Source organism: Silurus meridionalis, chromosome 21 (genome assembly GCF_014805685.1).
Source record: "Silurus meridionalis isolate SWU-2019-XX chromosome 21, ASM1480568v1, whole genome shotgun sequence".
In the NCBI taxonomy this organism is placed as follows: Eukaryota; Metazoa; Chordata; class Actinopteri; order Siluriformes; family Siluridae; genus Silurus; species Silurus meridionalis.
The window spans coordinates 18237590-18258310 of record NC_060904.1 but is presented as its reverse complement, the minus strand read 5'-3'; the positions used below and the strand labels follow the sequence as shown (position 1 = coordinate 18258310).

At 40.4% G+C, this 20721-nt stretch overlaps 2 protein-coding genes across 4 annotated transcripts in view; both read left to right on the top strand.

Annotated features, from left to right (window-relative positions):
• cmtm6 (CKLF-like MARVEL transmembrane domain containing 6) overlaps positions 1–10296 on the top strand; it is a 10892-nt gene extending 596 nt beyond the window's left edge. The window contains exons 1-5 of one of the 2 annotated variants that reach the window (XM_046877614.1): positions 96–337; positions 532–679; positions 8532–8708; positions 8948–9046; positions 9422–10296. In XM_046877614.1, the coding sequence (XP_046733570.1) occupies positions 545–679; positions 8532–8708; positions 8948–9046; positions 9422–9589 (579 nt within the window). In that variant the 5' untranslated portion in view covers positions 96–337; positions 532–544 and the 3' untranslated portion in view covers positions 9590–10296. Of the gene's footprint in view, positions 1–95; positions 338–531; positions 680–8531; positions 8709–8947; positions 9047–9421 lie in introns of those variants that run through there. The other variant, XM_046877613.1, reaches the window with a different exon arrangement.
• A 3764-nt stretch (positions 10297–14060) lies between these two features.
• Positions 14061–20721, top strand: part of cpne4a (copine IVa) — a 31440-nt gene continuing 24779 nt past the window's right edge. For both annotated transcript variants that reach the window (XM_046877612.1, XM_046877611.1), the window contains exon 1: positions 14061–14346. The gene's annotated coding sequence lies outside the window, so the exon portion shown is untranslated. The remainder of the gene's footprint in view (positions 14347–20721) is intronic.

Here is a 20721-nt window from a genome sequence, read left to right as displayed (position 1 = left end):
AATCTGGTCTCCGAGAACGCTTCCTGAACCAGGGTTTTTTTTTTGTTGGGCAAAACATTTGGGTTCAGTTTTGTTTCCTCCAATCAGAACTTGGTGAAAGTAACACATGGGTTCTGTTAACCAATCTCAACTCAGTGGGGGCGGGGTTTATTTAAATATTGTAGTTTAATAACAGGAGTTGTGACGCAATAGTGATCTGCTGTATACTTTCTAAAACATCTCCATCCACACAAACTGCGTCTTTAGGAAACATTTAAACCGTAGACCATTTGAGAATATCTCTGCAAGACAAACATATTTGTTGACTTGTGAATTTGTCGTGCAGAAGTTTGCCTCGGTAAGTAGATGTTTGCTGGTCATGTGATGAACATGTCAGTCGTGGTGTTTGAATCTTTTACATTCAGGACTTTCAGGTTCTTCTTTCTACATAAACGTCTATTCTGTAGGAATCTGCTAATCTGGAGCAGCACATGCTACACTGCCGCAGTTAGCTCCAGCGCTAGGTTCATTACAGTTTCCCTCCTTTTTCAGATTTCCTGCAGCGATGGCGAGTCCAGACGCGGTGTACAACACCACCACCACCACCACCCCCACAGCAGCCAACAAATCCAATCGATGGTTCATCGTTCCCAATCCCGAACTTAGCTTCACCAGGTTTTTTGTAAAAGTGGCAGAAGTGGTGAGTTAATGCTTCATGACTTCCTACTGTGGTTTGAGATTTTATAGTGAAGAGCATGTGGTTTGGGACACGTCCACAATCAACACTAATTAAAAACTAAAACACTAATTAGCAGATTTGCAGATTGGAACACATCCCCCATCCTGCTGAAATGAGATTCGATTGAACCCAAGCTGAAACAGTGACACAGAAGTTCTGTTCCGATATCAAGTGGAGACACCAAGAACTGCTCTTGTGTCTTGTGGCCAGGCTGTTCCTTCACCAGCCCCAGCTCTTGTTCTTGTTGTCTAGCATAAGTTTTCGAGATGTTCCAGCTGTTCCTTTAGCAGGAGCATGTAAATAGGTTTGCTCATCATCTCCCACCCGACATGTGAGCGTCTTCATCACGTCTTCTGAGTTAAAGTGTGGGTGTGAGAGTTGTGATGAGGCTGAGACCACGCCAGGGTGTGAAGCTGTGAATGAGTCTGAGACTGATCTTTCCTCTCTGTCTAATTTCCTTCCTTCACATTGCTTCTTCTTGATGGTCTTCTCTGTGTCCTTCATTCTTCATGTTAATGCTAATGAACAGAGCAGCCAGTTCAGAGTTGATGAACATCAGCTTGTAAAGAACTTTAACAGGAGACAAACTGCTGATATCTATATTTAATTACTAAACTTTCCCCAGTCCCAGAATCTGTTAGAACCTCTGGGCTTGGTCTTGGGATGTCCTGTTTTGGCCTCAGCTGTGATGTTCTGGTCGTCTGTAGCATTAATTTTTTTCTGAAGGTCGACCTATTTTTTGAGTTTGACTCAGGGAGTGTGTGTGTGATTCAAATTCAAAAAATTAAATGGACTAGAAAAAGAAAAATGTTCTTGTAGAAGTTTATTGTTTTTTTAGAAATTCTGTGATGGACCAAGCTTTAGGAAGTGGATGTAGAAATCTCAAACTGAGCTCTGAGAATACGTGAAGAACAAATCCAGCATTTAAACAGATTCATTCTTAAAACCTGTTGTTCATCTCCAGAACACATGACATTTCTGTGGCTCTGCACCTCCACCTCGTTCCAGACCCGTGTGTGAACACTGGTTTGTTGTTGGACTGTAAGAACTGCACTGAGGCTGAGAACCAGGGCAGGAAACTCTCTAGATTGGACTACAGTAGATAAAAATACTCAGTGAATCCTTCAATTTCTCACAGATTTAAAAAGAATTATTGATGTTCACTGCAGCTGAGACGCTGCTATTCGAGATATTCTTCTCAGATCTCTGCTGCTACGTGAACATCACGCATCACAACACTACGGAGACCGAGGCGTGTCCTGAGAGTCACATAGAATACACATCAACATGGTCTGATATGAAACTCAATGATCCTCTCGGATCTTTTCTGAGAAGGTGTGGATTTTTCAGTGTGGAGTCACAGATGGTTTGGAAAATAAACACAGTGCAGATGAACTGGAGATCATGTGAACAGTGAATCGCTTGAATTTCGTGATGTTGTGAAATCGTCTGTAGTGTAACTACGGCCTCTGAATTCTTGAGAAAAATGTCCCTGTGCTTACTACACACACACACACACACACACACACACACACACTCTCCATTAAGGAGTGTAGCTGAACTCTTTCCAGCATGGCGTGTCCAGATCAGCCCTGATGACTCTCCCCTGGTGTGACCGTAGCATGTTTGGGGTTCACTAATCAGTAATTCTTTAGAACTTGTGCTAACGTGATTTCCATGGTTCCGGTTCCGGCTGAATAAAGTAGGTCAGCACAAAAGCAGTTACACAGAATTTTCTACTGCTAACCACTTCTCCTACACACTTTATTCCTGACGACACTCTGTGACCATGTGACCGGTCACATGATTCATATCTGACATTCTACTGTTACATTCACTGCACATGAGAAATGATTTTCATTATATCATTTATTATTATTTGTGATCAACATTTGAACAGTACATTTTTGAATTATAAAATATTATTTAATGATATTTAAAATAAATAAAAAATAAATCAAATGAACATTTAGGAAAAAAAAAATACACTTTGTTATGTTGATTACATTTTATTAATTAATAAAATTGGACCAAATCAGGTTTTGAGTTTCCAAGTTCAAGTAAACGCAAAGTTTTATTGTACCGCATCCCAAGAGTTTGGAGAAGAACCACATATGGCATGTCCTTGTTATCTGGTTTCTCTCAGAGCAGTTCAGCAGGTGGTTCAGTGTGGGTAGAACCTGGGAGAAGTTTATTGTTCAGTCCTTCTCCTTTACACAATGACGAAATGACTGAACAAGAAACACAGTCCATGTGACCGACTGTAACAGTGTTTACCAAAGTGTTTCGGTTTACATCATCCATCAGGATCAATCATAATAATTATAGCTGTAGTAATTACTGGGGTGGCCAAAGGGGTGGCCATGCTTCATGCCAGGGTGGCACAGGCCAATCTGACACTGGTGTAGATGGTGATAAAGACCATATAAGATATGATGTAATAATAATAATAATAATAGGTTATAATATGGTTTAGCAAAATGGGCAGATTTTTTTTACATTTTTCAGACAAATGCTTTTGATTGATCTTCAGTTTATCAGTTAATTAGCTGCTTCAGTTGGTGTGTCTGAACAGGCGTTTTCCCAAACTCTTCTCAGTCACGTCGGTCCAAATCTGTCACGTTAAACCACTGAATGACGCTTCAGCGTTTACTGATGCTAAGGTGCAGCTTAAAGCAGAAAAACATGTTCAGATGTTTACCGTAGATATTTTTGAACATGTTCCTCGACATGTTTTTCCTGCTTTAAGCTGCACCTCAGCATCAGTAGTCCAGACTATTGGGTGAGACACGTTTCTTGTTTGTGTTGAGTTGTTTGTGTTAGTGGGCGTGGCCTGTGAAGTTTTTACATGATATAATATTTTAAACTTTCGGTTTTAAACGCTGAATTGAAAACATTATGGAGTGATAAAGAAATGATGAGAAGAACTCGGTCAGTCATGTTCTGCACTCTATTTCATTCCGGGTTCCTTCTGTCACGAATTTGCTTAAAACGAGTTTATTTGCATAAACCGTTCTGCTGCTCAGTTTTGTAACCATTCAGTCAAAAATCAATCAACATTAAGTAGCGAGTTACAATAAATTCCTCCATAAATCTACTGAAGCTCTCGTAACGTGGTCACGGCTTCCAGATGATTGACATGTAGCCCAATCAGATTGCACCAGCAGAGTGGGTGGTGATGAGAGCAATAAGAACAGGTTTTACTGATGATGGTAATGATAAACACACACACACACACTCACTGTGTGATCATTTACTTACAGGTTAATGGAATTCCCCTTCATCATGTGCAGATCTGGGAATTTATTTCACCTGTAATTTCACTAAAGTCCTGATTTAGTCGCTTAAAAAGGCCATAAAATCTAATTTTTACGTTTTTAAATTATTATATTTTAAGGGATAAATATTGAAAAAGCAGGAAACTTGCAAATGGTTCAAGTCTGAACAGAGAAATATAAAGCATGTGGTCTTTTATTGAGTTTATCTTCAGCAGAGTGACAGAGCAGGAAGGTGTCTTGTGGGCAGAAAAATAATGTGAGATTCATTTAGGAGGACAGAGTCCAGCGTTCCTGCCCTGTTCTTCTCTTCAGATCTGCTGATCTGATTCATCTCTACTTCTGGATAGAGTTCCCTTTAAATGGAGACTCTGTGTGAGGACGGTTTCATATCACACGCCTAAAGATCCATGACATTACTGAGCAACTCAAGAACTTTTTGAATGTGGTTCTGGACTGGAATTAATATCACCAGTCTGCTACAACGTGCTCAGGACCACAGTTTGCATGAGCAGTTCTGCATGTAAGCGTCCAACACGGAACAGTTTCTAATCTCAACACTGATGGAACTGGAATGAATGTTCTGTTGTAGAGGTTGAAGATGAGTTCAGTTTGGAGTCTCAAGGTTTCTTGCTCATGAAGTCTCAGAGTTTTTCCTTCACCACAGTCGCCGCTGACTCACACATTACAAACTTATCGGCACTAAACATCTACATTCTTTTACTTTATAACGTCTTTATCTCTGTTTTGAGACATTGTTAAAAATGCTCTACAAATAAATGGTTATTTTTAGCAGTTTTCTCCGACATGGTGCTGCTCTGAGCTCAGATCAGGAACTCGGATCCTGTGGAACCAGCAACTGGCTTTCACTCTCCTCCATTTCGTTCATTAGTGTATGAGGTGATATCAAAAGGTTTCGAGACTAGTTTTGGAAAATGGCAACAGATGGCAGGATGATGCTGCACACACAGTCACAGGCAGCACCGACATTCATAAGTCAGTGCGCCAAAAGACGTGGTCCTGTGTACATCGAGAGCCGACATTCCGGTGCTGCTCTGACCACACGTGTGTTACCACATCTGGTATTCTGACCACGTGTGCACCATGAAGCAACATGGTGTCACGTCCACACCCACCCTACTCACCAGATTTGGCTCCTGTGCACTTCACCCTCTTCCTGAAGATGAAGATTCAGCTCACCATTTGCACACGTTGCAGAGATCTGGTGTGAATAACAGAAGAAGAACTTCTAGAGAACTTTTTGCTTCCATCTGGTATAATAATTATTGTGCAGTAGGTTACATTAGATCACATTCAGGATGTAATAAAAAGAAACGAGGAGGTTGGGAATCTGGGATACATGACCTCATGACACGTCTTTTAGAAACTAAAGAACAATGAGAAAAGGAATCGGTGATGTGCTGCAGGTTACAGTGGCGTGATGTTGCTCATCGTTTTCCTAAACTGGACATGAAATCATTGTAAAGTTTGTTCTCGGGCTGAATGGAAATCTCTAAAACACTCTCGCATGTGGCTAATCTCGTCTGCGTCCTGAACGCTAGCAGGAAAATCGAGTTGAGAGACGGTGCGTTGAGGGGCCGGGTGACACGTGAGGGGCCGGGTGACACGTTAGGAACGGTCTGAGGTTGTAGTTTAAATCACTCTCTGGAAGTGTGTGTGTGTGTGTGTGTGTGTGTGTGTGTGTGTGTGTGTGTGTGTGTGTGTGTGTGTGTGTAATCTCCCTAGCTTTTTACGGCCACTTATATCAATATTCCGTTTATTTCCTGTCTGAATTTTCAGAAAAAAAACGGGATTCATTAATCACATGACCACAGTAATGTTCTTGTTCTCTTTCTGCCATTTTCATATAATCAAACATCATCATCATCATATTATTATTATTATTATTATTATTATTATTATTTGCAGTGGAATTAATTTTGTGTGTGAAATTTCTGGCTTTTTGCAAGTCAAATCTCTAGTTTGTGTGTGTGTGTGTGTGTGTGTGTGTGTGTGTGTGTGTGTGTGTGTGTGTGTGTGATTATTTGAGTAATCTTCATTAATGTAAACATGTCCCACCTCCACCATGACCTCAAAAACAAAAATAAAGGGTCTCTAGTGAGTCAGTGTGAAAGTTCATGAGGCTTTTCTGCATGTTTCATCTGTATATCAAGGGTCATGCTGCTCACTTTCAGCTGCTCTGTGTGTGTGTGTGTGTGTGTGTGTGTGTGTGTGTGTGTGTGTGTGAGAGAGAGAGAGCAAGCGCAAGCTAGGTTTCTCTCAAAGCCGCACAGAACAATGTCGGAAAACCTGCAAATGGCAGGGGAAATGTTCCTGAGCTTAAACACACACACACACACACACACACACACACACACACTCTGCTGGATGTGGGTGTATACGTGTGAGTGTGACTTTACTGTGTTCACTGTTCACCCATAAGAACTTTCTATCGGTTGCTCTTGAAGGAGGCGTCTTTTATTTTTTATTTTATTTTTTTATTTCTTTGGTTCAGACAGACGACAAATGATCAACTTCTGACTCATGGCTCTTTCACACACACGCCTTTATAGTGCAGAAAAAAGGAGAAATAAAACCGGACGTTGTTTTCCTGTTGTGTGTGCAGGAAGTTACAGCTCTGCCTCTGCCATGTTAATCTGTAGTGTGTGACTCTCAGGACACGCCTCGGTCTCTGTAGTGTTGATATTCACGTAGCAGCAGCAGTGCTAAGAGAACGCGCTCGAGAAACGGTTTAGCAACGAGAAATCAATCTACATATCAAATAACAACCACAGATTATTGTTCACTTTATAAATAATAAAGTTTAGCACATCTACTAATAATTATCCAGAAATAATTTTTTTTACTGAAGCAAATATGTTCAAAACGATTCCTCGCTTTACAAATTTTTACTCGTATCTGACACTTTCTTTTTTATTGAAGCATCACATTGTTAACTTTATGCCGATGCACAGAAGCGGATCGCCGAATCTTACAATCCTAAATAAATAAATATATATATATATATATATATATATATATATGTGTATTTAATTATAAGTGTGTATTATTTGCTCTATTTTTGTGTGTGTTGTATTCTTGTTTTCCTGTATGTAAAGCGCCTTGAGAAGCTACTTTAAAGGCGCTATATAAAAATAAAGTTATTATTATTATTATTATTATTATTACTATTATTATTATTACTATGTGTGTAAATAAGCAATAAATCAACACAGTAATGTAAATCTGATATTAAACTACTTTAAAAGGGAATAAACGACACACAGGAATAATTTATCAGCTGAATATTCATATTTATTCCAATATATTTCATTATAATGAACTCGCACCACTGTACAAACCCACACACATCACCAAGCATAACACTGCTCAGTCACTGGGACTCGGCCTTTCAGAAGCACCATGCTGAGGTCATGTGCTCGGGACATCCGGATCCATGTCCATGTTCAGATCACTCCAGATCCATTGGCTGATGTTTGGAGGTGTTCCTTCAGCTGCTGAAAATCTTAACAGCTTCACACTGCCTCTCAGTGGTTTTAATCTCCTAGCTGATCTGTGTGTGTGTGTGTGTGTGTACACAAGGCTTAAACAGGTTTATATATAAATATGAGCTGATATATAAACATCATTTACACACTGTGACCTACACTGTGACCTTGAGGATTTCTCCGCCGTGGTCGGTTCTGTTCTTTTGTGTGATTTTGACAATACGAGCGCTCCCGATATGTTACTGAACAAAAACTGTGGTTGTGTTACATTTGAATTGGATTTGCTTTACTTCCTGCTTCTGAGTCTGCTGTGGACTGCAGTCTCTGAGCTAAAAACAGAGATTAGTGTGTGTGTGTGTGTGTGTGTGTGTGTGTGTGTGTGTGTGTGTGTGCTGGGGTGTGGTTTGTGTGCTGGGTGTATGTGTCTGTGTACACTGTGTATCTTGTGTGTGTGTCTGTGTGTGTGTCTTGTCTGTGTGTGTGTGTGTGTGTGTGTGTGTGTGTGTGTGTGTGTGTGTGTGTGTGTGTGTGTGTGTGTGTGTAATGTATCTGTAAGCAGACTGTATCAAACAAAGTGGAATTAGTGAGAGAGAATTTTATTGCTGTTACGTCACACTGCCCCCTGGTGGTGCACAATGGGAACTGACTTATTCTTCTCCTTGGTCTCTCTTGTCTCCCTGGTCTCACTCGTCTCATCTGCAATGAGCAGGTTAAATCTAACGGCTTTGTGTCTGAGCTTTAGTTTGCGTTTATTCAGATTGATATCTTGCTTTTGCTTATAAACATTTACACCCACAGTAAATAAGAAATAATAGAAATAATAAGTCATTTATAAAGCACGCGATGAACCTCAATAAAAATAAACTCGTCCTAAATGATGCGTAACCTGAAAATGTCCTCAAACATAAATGTTATTAGTCCTGGAGCCGTGAGATCCCGTTGCTGATCAGCGCTTCCTCTTGATGTTCTGTCACGCTATCGTTTCTTCTCTCTGCTGATAAAACCTCATGTCCCGGTTTTCTCCTGCAGCTCCTGGCCTTCGTGGCGTTCGTCCTGGAGGAAGTGGTGACCAGCTGCACTTCCTGCACAGCTCTTTACTTCTTTGAGTTTGTGAGCTGCACGGCCTTCCTCTTCACACTCCTCCTCCTCATCCTCCTCTCCACGCCACTGCACCAGAAAGTCGGCATCAACTGCTGGTCTCAAGTGGTGAGCGTCGGTTTCCAGAGTTTATCATGTGACCGGGCGGAGATCCGACGGATCCAGGAGTCTATAAACCTGTTTTATTACAATTCAGCTAAAACTCGTCTTTTATTTATTACCTGAATGTCTATCGATTTGATGCTGTTTCTATGGAAACGATGGAATGCTATGTTACTGTGGATACATTGAGTAAAGTGTGTGACAGAATGAGATGCTAACTTCCTGTTCCTGTGTTTGTCCTGCAGGATTTCGGATACTCTGTTCTGATCTGCTTGTTTCTATTCATCGCCTCCGCAGCGTTTGCGGGGAGCAACAGCGGCTCGGAGGTGGAGAAGGCCACCGTGGTACAGTGACAGTTTTTTTTTGTGTGTTGTGTGTACGAGCGAGTGAGCGAGTGTGTGCGAGGAGTGAGCGAGTGAGTGTGTGCATGAACACACTGTTGTAGACTTTCTCAGACAGTGGGGTAAATAATGCGCACAATGTTTTTGTGCGCTTACATTGCCCCCTGTTGGTGAGAGATGGTAAATTTTTCTTTTCGTTCTCTTTTGACGTTTGTTCCCATTTTTCATCTTCATAAACCCCATCCGACTCGATCTTTTGATAATTTAAATGTATTAATACATTATTTATGTTTGTATATATTGTATATAAAAACATTTAGACAAAAACATTTTTCTTGAATAGAAATTGTATTCCCCCCCGTCCCTCCTGTCCCACAGGGATTCGGCTTCCTCGCCGCCATCGTCTTTCTTGTAGACGTGTTGATGTTCTACAAGGAAAAAGGCATTCCATTTTTTTGTCTGAATAAAGCTCCAGCGGCGGGTTCGACCGAGCCGGTGCCCGAGGTCGAGAAACTAAATACCAACGGCACCAGCGGCACCAACTGATCCAGAACCAAAGAACCCAAACCCGGCCCCGCTTCATCCACATCATCACGTGTTCACGTCTTATTTCACGCCACTGGTTTTATTTATAGAGCTTTTCAATCCGACTCCTCCATCCTCGTCTGATTCACACTTTCGAATGGAATGGTTTGTAATATTATTTGTAATATTATTTTTTAAGATGATTTTATTTCTCAGCAGAGGAAATGAGGTTTGAAATTTCAGGAACATTTCTGTTCTCAGTGAGGAGAATCTTCTCAGAAAGGAAGCCGTTTGTGCCTTTTAGAGCAAGTGTGAAAAATGTGATGAAAGTAAAACACTTCAGTAGCTTCATAAAGAGGAGCATCACCTCCTTCCTCTAACTCGTGTATGAGTGTGTGTGTGTGTGTGTGTGTGTGTGTGTGTGTGTGTGTGTGTGTGTGTGTGTGTGTAAAGTCTGTGAGTGCAGCATTCCTCCACTGACATTTTTGTTTCATTCACAAATTTGGAATGCGTAGACGATAAAAGATTCTACAGATCAAACAAACGACGATATTGTTTATTTTGTAAGTTTTATATTTTACATTTTTTTGTCATTTTTCGCTGTAACGTTCATCAGGATTTGAATTCCGTAAAAAAAACAAAAAACATCATGAGTAGTTTAAATATTTATGGATCTGACGTTGAGTTTTAGCTTCCTGTAATAAACACACAGGGTCGTTCCAGTTTAATGGTGTTGGGGCTCCGACTCTGGGCTCCGACTCTGGGCTCTGACTCCGACTCCGACTCCGGGCTCTGACTCTGACTCTGACTCCGACTCGACTCTGGGCTCCGACTCCGGGCTCTGACTCTGACTCCGGGCTCTGACTCTGACTCCGGGCTCTGACTCTGACTCCGGGTTCTGACTCCGACTCCGGGCTCTGACTCCGACTCCGGGCTCTGACTGTATTGTATAGGATATAAAGAGTTGCACATTTGGAGAATTTGTTTTTGCTTTTTCCCGTTGTGAAAAGGAGGAGTTTTTGAACTCGAGTGTGTTTGTGGATTTGGCGGCTCGTGCATTGGTATGAAATTTCACATTTTATTTCTTTCTGTACGATTCATCAACAATGTGGTGACATTTAAACGACAGGTTTTATTTCCGTTTCTATTCAGTTTGGGTTCAAAGCTCTATAGACATTGCATTCTTTCCTCTGATCCTGGTGCAGGAGTGTGTGTGTGTGTGTATATATATATATATATGTGTGTGTGTGTGTGTGTGTGTGTGTGTGTGTGTGGAAGAAAGTAGCAGAGATTCTCCCCTTAATCTGATTAAAATCTCTTTAATCCTCAAACACATCTTGGATTGTGATGTAACAGATGAGTTGCTGATGAGCTTCAGGTTTGTTAGATGTGGGTGTGGCCTGTACCAACATACTCCCATATATATATATATATATATATATATATATATATATATATATATATATATATATATATATATATATATATATATATGACCACATTATTCACATTTCTGCTCTGCAAGTAAAAACAGTGTAGTTTAGTCTTGTATAAAACCCTTCATATCTGTTTGCCTCTGTGTCGTGATCGTGGAAGAAGTGATGTGGTGAGAACGTGGGATTAGTCACCGCTCACTTGCATAAAATTGTTAGGAAAAAACCCCACCCCAATGTTCTTCGACGTTGTGGGCGTGAGCGCAGAAACCTCTCGCCGGTGCCGTGACCCTTAAATCAGCCCGAGTATCATTTTATTACTTTATAACTAATTCTAAGTATTACCTACTTTTACTCTTTACTGCTGAATGATTGGCTGGCTTGGGTTTAACACGTTCACACACCAGTGGTCCTGTTGAGTAAAGGAGTGTACAGATGTTTTATATTCCATATCAGTCTGAAGTGCAGCTGTTTTGGTTTTGAAGAAGCTGCAGAAGATTAAATTCTAGTGATATTTTATAATGTATTTTTAGACTGTGATTGTCTTTTCTACCCTACTTATATAATCAAATCTTAAAGTAGACGTGTGTGTGTGTGTGTGTGTGTGTGTGTGAGAGAGAGTGAGAGAGACTTGTTTAATGCTCGACCTGTTAAATGGACTGCGATGCTGAAATACTTTTGTATGAGCACCTTCTGAATTTTCTATTGCAATGAACTAGTGTGAAGTAATATTCTGAATATTGTGTCCTGATTTTAATTGCAATTTAATTAACTTAATTAATGAGTTACTCCGGGACTTTAATGCTTTATTATTTACATTGTCTTTATTAATGATGCTGTTTCACAGTAACACACGGAGGAGTTTTATACACAAACATAAGACAATCATAAAGGCAAATTCTCCAAAATACACACACACACACACACACACACACACACACACACACACACACACACACACACATTCCAGTTAAACAATCGGTAATTTGTCTTAATATTTTTGATTCCTGTGTAAATATTAAATCTGTCTTATGTTTTGAAGTTTTCTTTTTAAGAAAATAATAAACACAAATTAACGCATGTGTGCACATACACACACATATACACACACATATACACACACATATACACACACATTCCAGCTGAACAATTAATCAGTAATTAATCACTTTGTCTTAATATTTTTTATTCCTGTGTGAATATTAAACCTGTGTAATGTTTATATATATTTTTTTCAAGACAATAATGCAATAAAATACAAATGAATACACACACACACACACACACACACACACACGTTTCTTTAAATATGAATAAATTTCAGTACTGATTAAATGCTAAATTGTTGTATTTCTTATTATTTATTTCTGGAAATTAAATAATATCACTGATGTCAGACTGAAATTGTACGTGTTTGAGTAAAATGGTGAGAAATATTAATATTACAGAGGAAAAAGAAAGTTGTATAAATTTATTAGATATTATTTGCAACAATACACTTTTGAGAATGAGTTCTTATGTTTGCAGTATTCACATGATCATACATTTACTAACATGTAAAACTCGTGTAATCCATTTCTATCCACAACTTCCAGTAGAATGTGTTAATAAATCTGCTTCTGTTTCCATAGTAACAGCTCGATCGCGGTATATGACTCGTATGCCGAACACGCCGCTAAAACAACACTGATAAATAAACTGATTGACGTGGTGAAGAGATCGATTACTGGGAGGTGTTTAACATTTACTCGTATCACAAACGGAGACTCCGGTGAAGGAACGAATATAAAGTTTAATATATACATAAATAATATGCACTATTTGTATTTTATTTTAAATAAATTAATTGTTTATCTTTGCCAGATTGCTGTGGTATTTAGAGTAAAACATTGTGTTTATTGTTGAAGGGAAATAAGCAGCATTAATGTGGAAGACAAAATATTCCTGTAAATGTTTTAAAGTAATTTGGTGTTTTAAATGATGTGAATTGTCAGGACTCTCGATGGAAACTTTGCTATGTTTCCACACGGACGGTTAATGAGGTGATACCGGAGAAACTATCTCTTTCATACGGATTACAGAATCAGAGAATTTTTGTTTTCTAGGTGAATTTGTTTATTTAGAAGACATTTCGAGTTTTCTACACATATATTTATTATGTCTGTGAGGCAAATATTCACTGAGATTCAGGTTGTTTTATTGATGTGTCTGTGAAGAGAGATGACAAAGACGGCAGAGAGCGCCCCCTGCTGTTTTCTTCATTTTACAAAAGCAGTGAGCCGTTAAAATGAATTTGCATTTTGACAGCCTTAATTAATATATTAATACAAAGCGAATTAAAAATGTTGTTCTCTCATGAATGTATTCAGACTGAAGATCCACCACGTAGAACACAAGCAAAGAGAAGATGATGATGATGATGATGATGATCAGGAATGTCTCTGTTCTCAGTCATGTTCTCATCACTGACTCCCTCTGTCTCATCCACGTTAACCCCAGACTTCTTACTGCCTCCTGCTCTGCTTACTGTGAGCTTCAGAAACTAGTCTACATCTGTGGTGTGAGAGAAACAGGAAATGATCCACTAGTGGACTGAAAAAGCTGTACAATGACAAACATGAATAAATATTGACATTTCACCAAATAGATTAAAACTAAGGTAACGAGTCTGGTGTGAAAATATAAGAAGTAGAAAATACAAATATATGTGTAAAAATGTAATGAATAAAAAGTTAACGTTTGTCAGAATAATAAATAGTTAATTAAAGTACTGATGCCAAAAAAATCTTCTTAAATACAGTAAGGAAGTATTTGTACTTCTGCCTTCAGGTTTTGTTTTATTCCGTCATTTAATCTATGTGTGTAGTGCACACATGCAGGAATTTATGTGATTTAACTATTATATCCTGATCTGGACATGTTTTTTTTAAGTTCGGAAATGTAGAGTTTGGAGATGAATCAGTTATGACCGTTTTCTCGGTGTGACCGCTAGATGTCGCTGTTTCTCCGCTGTTTAAATGACGGCGCTGCAGCAGCAGGTTAGAATAAAACCCCGAGCAGTCCGGAGTGTCGGTGTAAAGCTCAGTGTCTCTACACAGGAGCAGAAACACCAGTCACTTTGTGTAGAAAACTCTGAGCATCTTCCAGGCTTATTTATTCCTTTCAACGTCCTCCTCTTCATCATCTCATCATCATCACCATCATCATCACCATCATCACCTGCACATCACCTGAGATCAGGATGGAGTTTTACCGCCTGCAGGGACGAAACGCTTGCACACTTCCCTCTCTCTAATTTCTCCATGAAAGCCTCAACTGCCAGGATTTATTTCTCCCATGTTTAAGGTAAGTTCAAGCGGTTTCTCTTTCTCCTTCTTGCAGTACGTCAGCAGGTGTGTTTATAACACAGAGCTGGAGCAGATCCTGTTTCTGATCCTGTAGATCATCGTGAAGCAGCGTGGACGCACATAATCATTCTACTTGTGTAGAACTTATTTCACTTTTAATACGAATGATGGGGTCATGAATGCATTCGGATAAAACCAGCTGAGTTTCATGAATGAAACATGTTTATTACTTGAAACAATTAGGAAAGTTAATGTTAAATGTTTACTGATGCTGATCTGCGTGTGTCTGAGTTTTTCTCCATCACATTGACCCTCATAGCCTCTTAAAACCAGAGAAAACCCTGAGGAACCCCTTTGTTCCTCACCAGCTTGGGTTCTGGATCAGGGGTGAATATAAAGTCCTCCAGGTGTTACACAGGAGATGAGGGATGTCGTCCTGGACCTGGTGCTGAATCTGGACAGCGACACACCACGCTGTCAGAACTGCACTTTCAGCTGACCTCATAATTAGTACCATAGTGTGACTCCTCTGAGTGGTCAATGTGAAACCATTCAAGTGTTTAGCTAACTAACAGTCACTAGCACTTTTCAGGGCCACTCCAGGCGCCAAACGGCTCCCAGTTTGACATGCAAGATGCTGCTGGGTCTTTATCGACGTTTTCTCATTATTTATTCATTTAGTTCGACCATTTGTAAAAGGGGAAGAAACTGGTTATCTCAGATCGATATATTTTAACACGCGACTTCTGGCTCCTGTCAATCAATTCACAAATACACACACACACACACACACACACACACACACACACACACACACACACACACACACTCTTCCCTCACACAACCCAGGAAATTGTGCAACATGAATTATCAATGTAAAGGAGGATATTTTAAGACTAATCACATGGGAAGCTTTAAATAAATCTGTATCCCAGAAAATATAAAGAACTGATCAGGAAACCGCCCTGAGCGACTTCCTGTACCGTCTTTATACACCTGATAAGTATGTAGTTTTGATAACGTTAACCTGTAGCCAGGTTTTAACCTCATGGCAGAGGAGTCAGTCTGGCTTTGGTCTGTCTGGGACCAGTGAAAGAGGCGTGGCTTACACGTCTATCAATCTCAGGAGCTGTGAATGCTCTATATATGTTGTTTCCAGTAAAAAGGGTGTGGCTTCTGTATGTTGTTTTATAGAAGGAGGTGTGGCTTTCCTGTACCTGTCTGAATTTGCATAATGGGTGTGGTTTTTCGATGTCTCTCAGTCTGAATATGAGGCAGCTCTATGTCTTTGTTTTTAGTAAAAAAGGAGTAAGGATTTGTTATGTATGTCATTCTTAGTAAAAGGGGGCGTGGCTTCTGGATGCTAAACAATCTAACTACAAAGGGGCGTGTCTTCTCGATGCTGTGCACTATATTGTTTGTGAAAGAGCTTCTGCTCCAGTTCTACATGCAGGTTCTCAGGGTTGATGGTGTCGAGTTCTTTCATGAACGTGTGTTCGTGCTTCAGTCTTTAATTAACCTCATTATCTTTAAGCAGAATACCCACATGCACAATATTCAGATTACTGTAGAGACGGGTTGTGAAGCTTACTGAGGATCTATTAATGTTAGCGATGTGTTTATTTACACACACACACACACACACACACACACACACACACACACACACACACACACACACACACATCCTGAACAGGTTAATTGCCTCACCTATTGTTCAGAGTCTCTGTCATGTCCTTAACTGGCTTTTATTTTTATTTTATAGGCTTTTATTTTAGGTCTTTTTTGCTTTTTGTCTATCTCACACACACACACACACACACACACACACACACACACACACACACACACAAACACTTTAGTTATCTGATTGTGGAGTCTTGTGCCATTCATAAAGCACAATAAGTCCTCTATAATTACTCCGCCTCAGAGCGATAACGAGGCCGGGCGTCTGATGAGGAGCCTGAGGTCTGATTAGTGTCCCTGTTGGAATTGTAATAGATCAGATGCAAGTAAATTGGCACACACTCGCAGATTTAAGGCTAATGAGACGCCACTTCATCTCCTCGTCTCTGACAGGCTGAAACCAGATCTGGCATTAATCTTCTCGGTGCTGATCTCTGGACTGATGTGCAGTGCAGCTTTAAAAGACAGGAGAATATTCAGAAGTGTGAAATCGGATTAATTTCTGTATTGCAGGTTTTTTCTAGTAATATAACAATAAAAAAATCTATTTGAAAGGAAGCTCACCAGCATATGTGACTGGCTCAGGAAAGTGAAGGAGGTGTGGCCTCTGGTCAGTCTCATTGAAGGAGGTGTGGCCCCTGTGTTAGTTTTAATGAAGGAGGTGTGGCCTCTGTGTTAGTTTTAATGAAGGAGGTGTGGCCTCTGTGTTAGTTTTAATGAAGGGGGTGTGGCTTCTGCGTTAGTTTTAATGAAGGAGGTGTGGCCTCTGTGTTAGTTTTAATGAAGGTGTGGCCTCTGTGTTAGTTTTAATGAAGGAGGTGTGGTCTCTGTGTTTGTCTCAGTAAAGAATCCATAACCCCTCTCGTCTCAGTGAAGTAGGCGTGGCCTCTGTGTTTAGTGTCAGGGAAGGAGGCGTGGCCTCTGTTTTCAGTCTCAGTGAAGGAAGCGTGGCCTGTGTACATACAAAGAATTCAAAATCCAGTCTAATTACTTCATGTCATTTTGCCAGGTGCATTGTGGGCAAATGAGAGTGTACAGCATTCTGTAGCAGTGGATCGATGTCTCCCTCCTGACATGAGGTGGGAACCATCTCTCTCTCTCTCTCTCTCTCTCTCTCTCTCTCTCTCTCTCTCTCTCTCTCTCTCTCTCTCTCTCTCTCTCTCTCTCTCTCTCTCTCTCTCTCTCTCTCTCTCTCTCTCTCTCTCTCTCTCTCTCTCTCCCTCTCTCTCTCTCTCTCTCTCTCTCTCTCTCTCTCTCTCTCTTGCTCTCTCTCTCTCTCTCTCTCTCTCTCTCTCTCTTGCTCTCTCTCTCTCTCTCTCTCTCTCTCTCTCTTTCTCTTGCTCTCTCTCTCTCTCACTGTTACAGATTACAGAGAGCCGAGTTGAGAAGATAAGGCATGTAATGGTCTTCTGAAAGGATTTTCAGGGAGAAATTGAGGGATCGACTTGCTGTAACGCCTCAGGAAGTGCACTTGTTCTCGTCTCCCACAATCCCCTTCACATTTCTCCAGCTGAGCCTCATTTCATTTACGGGAAGATTCACAGACGTGTCGAGCTTCTGTTCAGTGTCAGAGTTTCCTCATCGGCACTGTGATGAAATGACAGTTAATTAGTGTAGAAACACAGCAGGACGTGTGGCGGCTCGTCTTCACGTGTGTGCTACGGGTGCGATGTGGTATCGGACTGACGTTTATCTGACATCTCTGTGCCGGCTGTGGGTGTGGTGTCACTTTGAATACGTTACGATAAATTGCTTAAACTTTTGTAATGCACAGAAAACAGCTGAAATGCCCCGACAACATCTAGACACCTTTGCCCTCATTAAACAGAAGCAAAAAAAACGACACAAATATAACAACCGGGGAAGAAGGAGAGAATTTTCTCTGCAGATTCTTTTACAGAAAATGTGTTGGTGCAAATGAGAAGCGTCTGTAAACAGCGTTACATGATATGAACATGCATCATTCTGCACATTTAATCAACTGAAAAGACACAACTGATTACCTTCAAACTGCATTTCTACAAGAGGTTCCTTTCCATCTGGGCCGAGTGGGAAATAAGCAGCGTTTAGAACTGAAGTGGTGTAGAGCAGAGAAACGAGATCGCTGTGTGCTCGGCCTGTGAAATCCATTCAGTCCAATCTTTGGGATTCGTGGCTTCATAGTTTCTTCGCTAATTTGCATAAGATTGAGAAATTCCTGATTCGAAATTCAAGAGTCAGAAACATCAAAGAGCTTCATACTCACTTCACTTCCTCATCACACTCATCTCATGTGTTAGAGCGTCATTACTCACAAACACTGTGTGGGAAAGAGAGAGAAAGAGAAAGATGAAAAAGAGAGAGAGGGGAAGCTCTGGTAATAAACAGATTAAAGATAGATGTAAATACTCTGAATACAGATGAAGTAAAAATGTATATCATCCAGGAAAGGAGTCTCCAAAGTCAGCGCTTTATAACAGTCAGAGTTACAGATGTAGAAAAAGCTGATGGAGGAGTGTAGACCCCTGCACTTTTATTAGCAACAGGAAGAACAAACTGTGAGTTTTGTCTTGTTATTTTCAAGAGAGAGAAGAGAGAGAGGCTGCTGAGGGAATCGGCGTTTATAGCTGCTATAATGTAGGCAAGAACTCACATTTAATGTAACTATAAATGGATAAAAGTATGGTGTGTAGTTGTATTGCCACAGCGGGTGGTGTAAGAGCAATAAAACACTCCAGCGGTTCAGAGTGATTACAGTTATCAGTACAAAACTGCACATTTGCCAGATGGGGTGTAGCCACGCCCACAATCTGTAGCACTACTTTTCAAAGGTATGAAAATGTTTTCTTGGTTACGTTCTGCTAGACATTCAGGTAAAATGTACTTGTGGTATTATACAGTCATGTCTGTAAGTTCGGTATTCCCAGAGCTCCCACGTCACGCTCTCGCTCCCAGACAAGGTTTCATCAGGATTTAAACCTGCCTCAAACACGGCAAACCCTCTGACAGCTGCACCACTGTCAGGCATCACGCTTATGCATTAATAATACACACACACACACACACACACACACACACACACACACACACACACATTTTGATAAGCAACTATTTGTGTGTAATTTAGTGCATAAAGCCACAAAATTCACAATCTGATTAATAACAGCAGAGATGTTGTGAGATCTTTACTGAGGACCCATCACACCGGGGACAGGACTGGGTAAATCAGACAGGTTTTCCTCACGCGCACACACACACACACACACACACACACACACACACACACACACACACACACTCTGCCAGTGTGTGATGGATAAGGCTGTTGGGCGTCTCTGAACTCGTGCAGCAGTGATGTTCCAGAGCCGCCGGGAATCGCTGTGTGATTGATCCGTAAGTCTCCGGCTGTGAGCAGTTACAGTAATTCTGATGACAAACTCAACACACAGAATGTTAAATCACAAATCACCACCGGGAGTGTTGGAGGAAAACCAGAGGTGGAAAATAAAGATTAGAATGATGTAAGATCTATTTGGATGTGGCTTAATATTCTAATGAGCGAGCACGATGGATAGGTTTGTTGATGAAAAGCTTTTACGATATATTAGAAGGGGATACAGTGCGATACAATATTTTATTGTTTATAGGCCACGCCTCCTTTACTAGGAATGGAACAGACTTGTTTTTTTTACCGAAGCACAGAAGACACTGAACAAAAGCTTCTTCTTTAATAAGACTGACACACAAAGGCCACGCCCCCTTTACTAAGACTGGCACACAGAGGCCATGCCTCTTTAACTAAGACTGACACACAGAGGCCACGCCTCCTTTACTAAGACTGACACACAGAGGCCACGCCTCCTTTACTGAGACTGACACATAGAAGCCACATCTCCTTTACTAAGACTGACACACAGAGGCCACGCCTCCTTGACTAAGACTGACACACAGAGGCCATGCCCCCTTTACTAAGACTGACACACAGAAGCCATGCCTCCTTTACTGAGACTCTTTCCTTTATGTGCTTGATGTGTTTATAAATTGTGTTTTCATGTTTGTTTGTTTGTATTTTTTATGTTTCATCAGCTTTTATGTTTAATATTCATTCATTCTCTCTCTCACACACACACACACACACACACACACACACACACACACACACACACACACACACAGGAAGCGTTTGATCATGTGTTGTGCTTTACAGAGTAAATGCTGGAATAGTTTTTGTTCTCATGCTGTTTTTATGCTTCTTTGGCTTTGATGATGGAATGAACTCGGAGCTGCAGCACGTCGCTTTGCTGAAACACTGTTTTCATGCAGACCACACAAATGTCCTGTTTCAATAATTAAAGGTTTTGTGTTTCATTTTATTGGACAGTTTTTTAATGAATAAAAATCAAAGCACTTTATAGATCCAAATTCTTTCTTTAACATTTTTCTTTAGTTTATGGATCCATTTAAAGTTCTGTAACCAGGAAAGGAATTGATGTGTGCTGATTTCATGAATTCCAAATACACAATTATACAATGACTGATTTTATTTAGCAATCTGTAGACAAAATACAAATATTTATGGGTTAGATACAATTTTTTGTATTGTCAATTTTTTGTTTATTTTGGTAAAATGTAATAAATATGTTTGCTGTTTTTGTCTGACGCTTTGGCGCCCTCTGTGGTGGGAACGCGGAGCTGTCGCAGTGCAGCT